Below are 11,359 nucleotides of genomic sequence, written 5' to 3'. Positions count from 1 at the left end.
TGTGTTGGCTTCTCTTGTTGCGGAGCACGGGCTCTAGGCATGCAGGCTTCAGTAGTTGTGGCTTGCGGTCTCTAGAGTGCAGGCTCAGTAGTTGTGGCACACGGGCTTAGTTGCTCCACAGCATGTGGGATCTTCCCGGGCCAGGGCTCGAACCCATGTCCCCTGCATTGGCAGGCGGATTCTTAACCACTGAGCCACCAGGGAAGTCCAGAAGCTGAGGTTATTGATTTGAGACATTTCTTCTTTGCTAACACAGGCATTTAATGCTATAAACATATGATGACCAGCTCTTTGGGCTTTGAATAGCCTTCTGTCTGAAGCCCTCCTTCCTCCTCATGCTCTGCTAAGGCTCACATATAGCTCTGAGAGGGTGGACTCTGGAGCCAGGTTGCCCTGGCAATATTCTTGACTCTGCCACTTAGCAGTTGTGTGAACTTGCACAAGTTATTTAACCTCGCTGTCAGTTTCTTTGTCTGCAAAATATAGATAATAATAGTTACTACCTCTAATGGTTAATTTTATGTGGCAACTTAGGCATGTTGCCCAGATACATGGTCAAACATTATTCTGGATGTTGCTGTGAGGATGTTTTTGGATGAGATTAACATTTAAATCAGTGGACTTTGAGTAAAGCAGATTGCCCTCCATAATGTGGGTGGGCCTCATCCAATCAGTTGATGGCTTGAACAGAACAAAAGATCTCCCTGAATAAGAAGGAATTCTCAAGCAGATGGCCTTCTGATTTGAACTGGAGCATTGGCTTTTCCTGGTTCTCCAGCCTGATAGCCTTCAAACCTGAGCTGTGGCATCGGTTCATAGGGTTCTCCTGAGAATTAAAAGAATTAATATATGCAAAGCACTTACAACAGTGCATGGTACATAGTCAGTAAATGTAAGCTGCTGTATTACCATCATTATTATCACCATTGTTATTGTTATGAATGTAAATGTTGTCATCCATTCTCCTTGTTGCTATGAGCTGTTGGCCTCCAAGGCCCCCATATTCAACAGAGACACTGGCACATTATTTAATCTTCCTCTTTAACACCTGTCAACAGGACCAACTACATAATTTGCAGACCCCAGTTCAAAGTAAAAATGCAGACCCCTCGTTAAATAATTATTTAAGAATTTCAAGATGGCAGTAGCAGAGCATTAAATTAACTAACTATGGGGCCCTTATAAGAGTAGGGCCCTATTCGACTACACAGATCACACACCCATAAAGCTGGCCCTGCTTGCCAGCATCAGAAGCGATTTCCTACCCACGACTCTAGCTTCCTACTTCTTGAGCTTCCCACTAGTAACCTTCACTTCTACTTAATTTTCACAATATGCTCGCCTAATTCATGCATTTAAAAATACATACAGGACAGGGAATTCCCTGGCTGTCCAGTGGTTAGGACCCCTGCACTTCCACTGCAAGGGGCACGGGTTCCATCTCTGGTTGGGAAACTAAGATCCTGCAAGCCGTGACATGGCAAAAAAAAAAAAAAAAAAAATACATACAGGAGTACCTCAAAGATGTTGCTTTAAAACTTTTCTGGATTGTGGTCCTGAGTGGTTAGCAAAACCAGAGAGAAAGAGAGGTTGGGCTGTTGTTAATTCATTCACTCAACAAATAATCACTGAATACCGACCATGAGTCAGGTTCTGAGTGACACCTACTTACTAGTAGGCAGAGTATTCGTAGACATTCTGAAAAGTTTAAAAATGTTATAAGTTTCACTTAAGCAATTCATATAATACAAATCAATATTTCTGTATTTACTCATGAAAGCCCTTTCTTGGATCCTAGAATGAAGAAGACACAAGTGGCACAGAGCCTCAGCCATTTCCCAGCTTGTGTATTAATCAGTGAGAAATAAACCTTTGTTGCTGTAAACCACTGAGATTTTGGACTCACAGCATAAAATATGGAAAGCTAACTAATACAGCAGCCATGTGTCCCATCAGGCTAACGAAAGAAACAGAATAGCCTATTACCATTAAGAGTTATTTAATGAAGTCCTTGTACAAAAACCAGCGATTAACTTGAGAACTAAAGAAACAAAACCCAGCTTTAACAGCCAGCGAGAATAAAAGAGAGGTTAGTCCGGAAGGTTGTTACGAGGAGGTGATGCTTGAGTGCCATCTACTCTCACAGAGTTTAAACTTTTATATTTTTACATATTAAAAGTAAAGCAGAGAACGGTTTATGTAAAGTTCCACATTTTACAAAGCTGTTTTACAATCACCCTCATTTTACAGATTAGGAAAGTGAGGCCCAATATGGTACAGCGGCCAGGACTCCCAGGTTTTCTGATACCAAAGTCTCTGCTTTCTCCTACATCACAGTATTACCTGGTAATTAATGCAAATCGCAGTTTTTAATCGGAATAAAATTATCCAGGTGGAAAGGCCTGGATAATTGTGATAAGCATAACCGCCCCACCTACATAGCGCCCACAGAGAGGACTTCCCCAACTCGCACGCACCACCACCGAAAAGGCGGGCGGACAAAACCTTACATCCCCAGAGCGGGCCCCCTCCCTGCCTTTTTATCCTCCACCTTTCCCGGAAGGCCAAGTGGCGAGCAGTAGAACCAACGAGAGGGGAGAGAACGTGATTGGACTGCCCTGCATCACGTGACAAGCACAGGGCGTGTGATTTGGCTCCGGGCAAACGGAAGCGCCGGACGGAGGGTGGGTCTGGCCTGGGGGGAGGGGGGACTAGAAACTTGGGGGAGGAGCTTGAGCGCCAGCCGCTGTCCCAGTTCTGCCAGCAATCGAATCTAAGTGTCTGGTTATTACCGTACCGCAGTACGTGCCTGGGCCGCGGTACTACAGTGTCCGGTCGCTCGCTTGCCAGGCAGGAGTAGCTGCGCGCGCGATCGGCAGCAGGGAATGGAAGCGGAGAACGCAGGCAGGTAAGGCCGGGGCGGGGCACCGCCCCTCCCCCCGCGCCCTTCGCCGGGCGGAGGGCCGCGGGCGCGCGCACGCACGCACGCAGGGGGGTCTTTAAGGCCACGGCCCCAGTACAAAGGCCGGTGCCGCGCGTGCGCACTGGCGGCCTGTTCGGGGCGCCCGTTGCTTAGGTCCCTCAGCCTGGGCGCCGCTTGCATCTGGGCTCCTCTCCCCAGTCCTTCCCGGCACCCAGACAGCATTAAAATGCGATAATAAGCAACAAGCAGTCTCCGGTTAGTATTTGTTTCCGGTTACCTTTCTTGGCTATATTTCCCTTCACCCTCCATTACCGTGCGGAGCTGTAAGGATGTAGTATCACACGTATCACTCCAGGAGTTTTCATCTAAGAGTTGTAGATTTGCTGTGTCTTCCTTCCTCAAAGGTGTACGTCAGGGGCACAGGGTAGATAACATTGCCGCACTACAGCTCTTGAATTCTGGGACTAGGAATAACACTCCCAAGAAGTCGTGTGAAATTGTGTTCTAGTGGTCTTCGGGACTCCCTTAAGAATTTACTTGTAATATGTCCTTTGGGGAGTGTAAGAGGCGTGGAGAGTTTTGCAAAAGCAGACATCTCGAAATTGGAACCCCAGACGGAAAGCCAAATGAACTAAATATGGTAACAGAGTCTTTAAAAAGGAAAAAAAAAAAAGGTTTACATTGGAATACAGTACTGTTAGACCTAATGAAGAATTATCCTGACTTTCTGGCCATGGGGCCCTGAACTTGGGCAAGACACTAAACTTCTCTGGGCCTGTTCATATCTGTAAAATAGGGCGTCTGTGGAATCCAGTTGTGACATGCTGTGAGTCGGCGTTATGTGGAAGGGGTGTGCTTAAGTAACCAACATAGATTGTCTTAGAGTTTAGAGAAGGAGATATATGTAGATAAAGTGCAGACTTCATCTTGACATTATGAATCAAATCCTGAAATAACTCCATTTCTTTCCGTGAAGAACTTTACAAATAAAAGAATTCACCAGAACTTGTGGAAATCACTCTCTGTGATCTTCGGATCTGAATTGAAACCTGGGTAACACCTTCCATGAAGTAAATTACAGTCATCTCTCCGTATCCGCGGGAGATTTGTTCCAGGCCCCTCGCGAACACCAAAATCTGGACGCTCAATACCTTAAATAAAATGGCAGAGTCCGGTCGGCCATCATGCCTGTTCCGGAATGCAGATTTGGGGAGGGCTGGTCGTTCACATTGTCAGACCGTACTCAGTGTCTTGCAGCAAAGTAATAGGTCTCTCTGGTACAATGTTTAGCCCAAAACTGTCTGACTTATATTTGGTCTTAACTTAATCCATTGGGTTATAGATGATTTTTTATTTTGATTTGCAAAGCTTTCACCTTGGGAAATATGGAGAATTCTGTGTTAGTACTCTGAGGAGTTTATCCTTGGGCATTCTGAAATGACTCAGGCCCCAGGTAATCCTGAGAAAGTGGTTCTCTGTCATCCTTGACTTTGTGCTAATCAAGGAATGGCATGGAACTTTGGGTATAGTGAATTTGCTATTTACTTTGGAAGATTAATTTCAAAAAATTCAAAGAAAAGAATTCCATAGATATAGACCCCTTTTTAAAAAAAGAGAGAATAGTTCAAGAGTCTAAACAAGTGCTTACAGTCTAACCAGAGAGGGAAAAAGGAAGAAGAGGACCAGTATGTTTCTAATGAGCTCAAGCATGAAAAGGACGTTTACCAAAGATGGGAAGTAGGATGCCAAGTCAAAAATGACTGGAAACGTGTGACACAGACCACCAAGAATACAGACAGTTAAGATTAACCCTCAGATGAGACTGGGCTTTCTAGAAATGTTAAAGAGACCAAGAACTTTTTTGAGTTAGTGTGGACAATAAGAAGGACAAGAAAGATTTGGGTTTTCTGCTTTGTTCACTGGCATGTTGTTAGTAGATGACAGAAAATATAAGCACTTAGTTCTGATTTTGATTTTTCATTTCATGTTAAGAAAAATGATTGTAGATGGAAAATGGCAGAATGATTGTTAGGTTTAAAGCTCAAGATCAATGAGGTCATTTAAGAGAACTTTTAGTAGCTCTAACAGAAATCATGTTTCCTGACCCAGATGAGTTGTATTTCAAGTGAGAGGCCAGATTACAGCATTCTTTAATAACTTGTAGACAACAGCAGAGGGGCCTAAAGTCTGAAAATAAACACATGGATCCCTTTTATTTTCCACAGGTGGAGTCTGTCGTGGAATTTATTGACTTTGATCCTAAATAAAATTTTTACTTCTCAGTGGTTATTGAACATATTTAAAAGGAACTAGTGACCACTAAGCTACAGTGTAAGTTTAGAATAAAGCAAGACCTACCAGGCTAGGTTCATTCTCTTTTTTATAATGATACTAGGCTAGACAGCATCAGAAGGTGGATGACAGGGGTACCTAGAATATTTAATCATCCCCTGTTGTCTTTGTTACAACAAATGTATTACACAGCAGGCACTGTTTTAAGTGTTTTACATGTGTTAACCAATTTTATTCTCATAATCAATGAATTAGGTGCTTCTGTCCCCATTTTACAGATGTGGAAGCTGGGACATAAAGAGGTTAAGGAACCTGCCTACAGAACTAGTAAATGGCAGAGCTGAAATTTGAACCCACACAGTGTAGCTTCAAAGTCAGCCTCCCTAACATCTGTACGTTTTGTGGGCAAGATAAGGATAGACTGGTGGCAGTCCTCTTAGGTGAAATCAAAACTGCTTTACTACTGAGAGTCAAGGCCAGGCTGAAGAGAGGTCTATACTGATGTGCCATGTAGTCCTACCCCAACTTTCCAGTGTTTAACAGCTTCAAGGTGCTGAAGGCGTGCTGATAAAATATTTGACCCAACTCTGTGAGGGGTTTGTGGAATTGATAGATTGAGTCAGAATCCAGGTCAATCCCAACTGACTGGAATGTGAATCATCTATTACAAAAAGAGGCACAATCCCGTGCTTAAGTGTATAAAGAACAGTGTTACAGGTATGAGATGAGGGAGCGGTGATAAAGGGCAGTTTTCATTGATGGTAAATTCAGTATGAATCAACAGTATAATGTGGGTGCCAGTAAAGCTAATGTAATGATTTTGTAATATGTCTCCAGAATGAGGACGTTGATAGCCCTGCTCAGTTTCAGGATGATGAGGCTATGGAGTATTTTTATTTTGTTTTATCCTAAGCACTAGAAAAATGACCAGGTAGTGAGGAAACCTGAAATTATGCTATATGCACAATCGTTAAATGAGTTGGGGTTCTGGCTCATTCTCAGTTTCTTGTGTTTACAGTTTCTAGTAGACCCTGCACAGTAAGTACCCAGTAATGCATGGTGAATACACGCACTTCCACTTAGCAATATTGAATGTAGGCTTTAAATAGTTGTAATGTATTCCATCATAATTTATGTAACTAGTCCCGTTTAGTTGAGCATTTGGATTATTTAGCATTGATCGTTATTTTGTAAGTATTCAGTGTTGTGTATGCTTGTTTAAATGAAGGTAATAAAATGTTGCTATAGAGTGAATGTTTGTGTCCTTCCAGAATTCATATGTTGCAACCTAACATATGGTTAGGTTATTTGGAGGTGGGGCCTTTGGGAGGTGATTAGGTCATGAGGGCAGAGCCCTCCTAATTGGAATTAGTGCCCTTGTAAAAGAGATCCCAGAGAGATCCCTCACCCCTTCCCCCGTGTGAGGACACAGCAAGAAGTCAACCGAAAATGAACCATAAAGCAGGCCCTCACCAGTCACTAAAGCTGCCAGCACTTTGAACTTGGACTTTCCAACCTCCAAAACTGTGAGAAATAAATATTTGTTGTTTATAAGCCACTCAGTCTATGGTGTTTTGTATAGCAACCTGAACAAACTAAGACAAATATATTTAGAAAAAAAGCAACTTACGTCTTTAAAATAGTAGAAAATAACTGAAGGTTAAAGAAGTTGGAGTCATTCATCTTAGAGAAACCTTAAAGAGTTAGTTTTCTGGGTTTTTTGTTTAATTTTTATTGGAGTATAGTTGCTTTACAGTGTTGTGTTAGTTTCTGCTGTACAGCAAAGTGAATCAGTTATACGTATACATATATCCTTTCTGTTTTAGATTTGCTTCCCATTTAGGTCACCACAGAGCATTGAGTAGAGTTCCCTGTGCTATACAGGAGGTTCTCATTGGTTATCTATTTTATGCATAGTTGTGTATATATGTCAATCCCACTCTCCCAATTCATCCCGCCGCCCCGAGTTAGTTTTTTGAAATGCAGCAAAATCTGAATTAACTGGACTCCTTAGTCAACTCTGTGTGTGTGTGTGTGTGTGTATGCTCGTGCGCACATGCATGCCGTGTGTGTTTTGAGAAAGACCTTTGGAAAATACACACTTCATCACTTTCAGACAGTGGTAAAAAACCAGTCCTTTGAGCACTGTTGTTCAGGTGAAGGGGGTGTAAATGGAGGCTAGGAGAGAGGAAAGGGTTAACTGCAGGAAAGGGGAGAGGTGTCCAGAACATGTGTGTGTGTGGACAAACACAGATGATAGGAGAGAAAAGTCAACAAGGGGAAATAAAATCATTTATCATGCTCATAAGTTTGATATCAGGGAATTATAGAAAATTAAAATGCTTTGGGGTTCGTTCTGAGTCTGGACAGGTTTGGTCTTATTTCCTACACTTTCTCCATATATGTGGAAATCACGGAATCTCACCCCTCATTTTCATGGGGAGGGAACGGAGGTCCTGAGAGGATGCTAAGTGCTCCTCTGTTGCTGTCTCTAATACAGAGAAAATTGTTGTTCATAAATATTGCAGAATTCTGAATTATGAAGTGGCAGTTATCCTATATAAATATAACAAATGTATTTAGGAAATATTTTCACATTAAGGTTGAAATAGGTTCATGCTGCTTCCAAATTTAACCATTATTAGATAATAGAAAATTAAATTATCCAGAACTTTAGTTTCCTAGCATTCAGGTTCATAAAGGGTTTGGTACAGGTGTAATGCTGTCTTCTCCAAGTAGTAAGAACGTTGTAGTCCACCCTCTTTCCTTTTGTTCCGGCTCTTAGGAAGCTGTTAAGATAATCAAGCTAAATTGAATGCTCAAAAATGGTACATTACCTCAGAATTTATACATTCTGTTTTTCATAGCTTTCTCTATTTCTTTTCTACTTAAGCTTACTGTAAAGTGCCAGGGATAATTTTAGAAGGATTAAGGGACACATCCATATTATAGCCAAGTTTCTGGATTTTTTTTTAAAAAATTGATGCATATCTCTTAAAATAAGACCACATTTTCTCTTCCGTATTTTTCACTTTTTCTTCAGCCAGCTGAATTCTGAAATTTTGGTTTTCAGTTTCTGAAAGTCAGAATTTAATGACCCCTAAATATGCGAAAGGAGCCACATTTTGGAAATTCATTTTTTGAAGTTCAGAATCCTTTCGTAATGGGAATGGTGTTTCCCTTGTCTTCATATTTTTAAGAGTGGATTTTTGTGAAGTGCTCAAAATGGGACAAATATGTGAAACTCTGAGAGCCGTAACAATAAACATGGGGGAGAGTGGGACGCTGCCTTCCTGACAATGCGGCACTCACTTATTGTGACCACATGAGTTTTCTTTTATATATTCTAGCTGAAAGGGGCTATTAGATCTCAGGAAACCATCACTGGCCACAGTCCGAAGTTACAGTGCGTTTTACTGGAATTTCCAAGGGTAGCCACATGAGATCTCTCGACTAACCTAGCTATATAACCAGCTCCTCGTTAGCATATCTCAGTCATAAACACAGCCAGTATTTGGACAATTTATCCAAAAGTGCTATGAATATTATTAAAGAAAAGTGTGAAAAAAGAGAACATTTGACTTTGTGCCAGGCAAGGTTTAAGCCCTTTGCTTCTTTTCAATTTTACAACTTAACTTCTAGTCCTTGTCTACATATTTTCTCCATGAGCAGCCTTAGCTCACAGTGTTATTTTGTATTCTTTTCCACTTTATTATATATTAAACATTTTCTGTGCTTTTACATATCAATAAATTTAATTTTTAGTAGCTGCATAGTAGACTCATGTTAATGTACTATAGTTTACTAAATCATTGTATTGTCTTTATTTTTTCATATAATTTGAAAACAATGTATTTAAAGAAATAAAACTCTTAAGGTATATAGTTTAATATCTTTCTCACTAATTCTTCATCTTTTCTTTACCATCTTACCCTTAAAGATAGCTTGAAGCTAGAATGCTTCGCCATTGTTTTGTCCATTGAGATTGGGCCCCTGTTTTTCTTTGAGCATCCAGTGTTCTAGCCTAGCCACCCACAGGTAGTTTGTAACCCTGTGTCTGCCTGGGCCGTTTAAGTTTATCCTGGGGAATGTCTTAGTTTGCCTTCTTTTTTTAAGAACCAAGTTATTAAGGTACGATTTACATGTTGTAAAGTGCATGCATTTACCGTGTACTAGTTTGCCTTTTTAACCTCCACTTTCTGAGCACCCTGTTTTCTTTGTCCACACATCACAGAAAAAGAAACTATTAAGCTTGCCACAGAAAACATGGCTTTTCTCTCCAAATGGTAAATGGTACTTATCCATTTTATTTCCTAGTGTTTTTCTTCCTTCTGCATATTTAGTGGCATTTTTTTGGCATCAGCTGTAACTCAGGTTTCATAAAATGTGGGTTTACTTCCCTAGCTTTGTGCTGATAGCAACAGCTTGGGGTGGTGGTTTATAGTCACCAGAAATATTTTTAGCATTTGTTTTCTGTGAAGGCCTGTGTTCCTTACATTGAACAGAACACTTTGAACAGAGTTTAAATCGTGTTCAGAAGAGAGGTTTAGAGTAGTCTTTTCCATAAATTCACAGATATTTATGGAAATGTCCATTTCTAGTCCTCATTTAGTGGCAAAAAAAACCCAGCAACCGTTAAAAAAAAACAGATCCAATGAATACATAAGTAAACAGGCAAGTAAATCAAAAGAGAACCTTAAGTTCTTAAGGAATGGAGAGATGTTGGTCAAAGGGCACAAACCTCAAGTTATAAGATTAACAGGTTCTGGGGTTCTAATGTACAGCATGGTGATTATAACGAATAATGCTGAAGGATATACTTGAAAGTTGCTGAGAGAGCAGATCTGAAATGTTCTCACAACAAGAAAGAAATGGTAATTATGTGCCCCGGTGGAAGTGTTAGCTAAGGCTATGGTGGTAATCATTTTGCAGTATATGTGTGTCAGATCAATACTGTTGTACACCTTAAACTTATACAATGTTACATGTCAACTATATCTCAATAAAACTGAAAAAAAAAGTTTAAATTGCAGGGGATCTTTGTGACAAGAGGATTAAATACTGAAGGTAGGAATACAAATTATTTTTGTGGATATTTCAACCCTGTATGGGCTGGTGGGTCTTTCAACTGTCTACTAGAAAATTCCCATGATCTCATTTCAGGGAAGTACAGGCTTACCTGACAGGACTGGTAAGCTTTACTGATGACACATTTTGTCATTAAAACAGTGTAAGAGTTAATTATAGATGGTTAGTAGGTACCCGGTAAAGGATGGGTAAATGTGTACATATGGGAAGAGATCTTCTTCCCCTCTTTGCTCCTGTTGTCAACTCTAAATAAATACTATAATCTGGTTACAAATATTTGGATCCTGACGGTTTTTTAGAGCTGATCATTTAACCTTAGTTTGGGTAATTTTGTCTTCTTATCTTATCCTTGATTGTTCTTTCAGCTGTCCCCTTCAGCACGCGCAAGCTTTTTATACATTTCCATTCCAACAAATGATGGCTGAAGTTCCTATGGCAGTTATGAATGAACAAGAAATGCCGGAAGTTCCAGCCCCAGCTCCTGCTCAGGAACCCACACAAGGTAGTTTTCACCAGGATACTTTGGAAAATTAGCTACTGCATTAGCCAACATATTTAAGAAAGGGTTTAATGATTTTTTTTTTTTTTTTTTTTTGCGGTACGCGGGCCTCTCACTATTGTGGCCTCTCCCGTTGCGGAGCACAGGCTCCGGACGCGTAGACTCAGCGGCCATGGCTCACGGGCCCAGCCGCTCCGCGGCATGTGGGATCTTCCCGGACTGGGGCACGAACCCGTGTCCCCTGCATCCGCAGGCAGACTCTCAACCACTGTGCCACCAGGGAAGCCCTTATGATGGGTTTTAACTCTGTTTTTGTGTTAAAAAATTTAATCCACTTTTTAAGTACTTAATAAGTGCCAGGCACTGTGATAGGTTTTGGGGAATAAAAGAACATGGATCCTGCCCTCAAATATCTCCTAATCTAGTCAACATGGAACTCCTCTGTACACTAAGTGGTGCATAGGGGCACAGGATGCTGCGGGGCTGGCACCTAACTTGGACTGAGGCTCAGAGGCAGCTTCCCAGAGCTCTGAATTTCAAGAGTGAGGGAGTAGCAC

General features: G+C 41.1%; 1 protein-coding gene across 9 annotated transcripts in view; it reads left to right on the top strand.

The window, feature by feature from the left end:
• The first annotated feature begins 2,716 nt into the window (after nucleotides 1-2,716).
• TDG (thymine DNA glycosylase) overlaps nucleotides 2,717-11,359 on the top strand; it is a 68,323-nt gene continuing 59,680 nt past the window's right edge. For 3 of the 9 annotated variants that reach the window (XM_073788258.1, XM_073788257.1, XM_019952465.3), the window contains exons 1-2: nucleotides 2,719-2,908; nucleotides 10,669-10,805. In XM_073788258.1, coding sequence (XP_073644359.1) covers nucleotides 2,886-2,908; nucleotides 10,669-10,805 — 160 coding nt within the window. In that variant the 5' untranslated portion in view covers nucleotides 2,719-2,885. Of the gene's footprint in view, nucleotides 2,909-3,153; nucleotides 3,179-10,668; nucleotides 10,806-11,359 lie in introns of those variants that run through there. The other 6 variants (XM_073788259.1, XM_019952463.2, XM_019952461.3 and 3 more) reach the window with 4 other exon arrangements.

The sequence above is a fragment of the Tursiops truncatus genome, chromosome 11 (assembly GCF_011762595.2).
Source record: "Tursiops truncatus isolate mTurTru1 chromosome 11, mTurTru1.mat.Y, whole genome shotgun sequence".
NCBI classification, from domain to species: domain Eukaryota; kingdom Metazoa; phylum Chordata; class Mammalia; order Artiodactyla; family Delphinidae; genus Tursiops; species Tursiops truncatus.
Note: the sequence above shows the minus strand (reverse complement) of the source record. Positions and strands in the feature narration are given on the sequence as shown.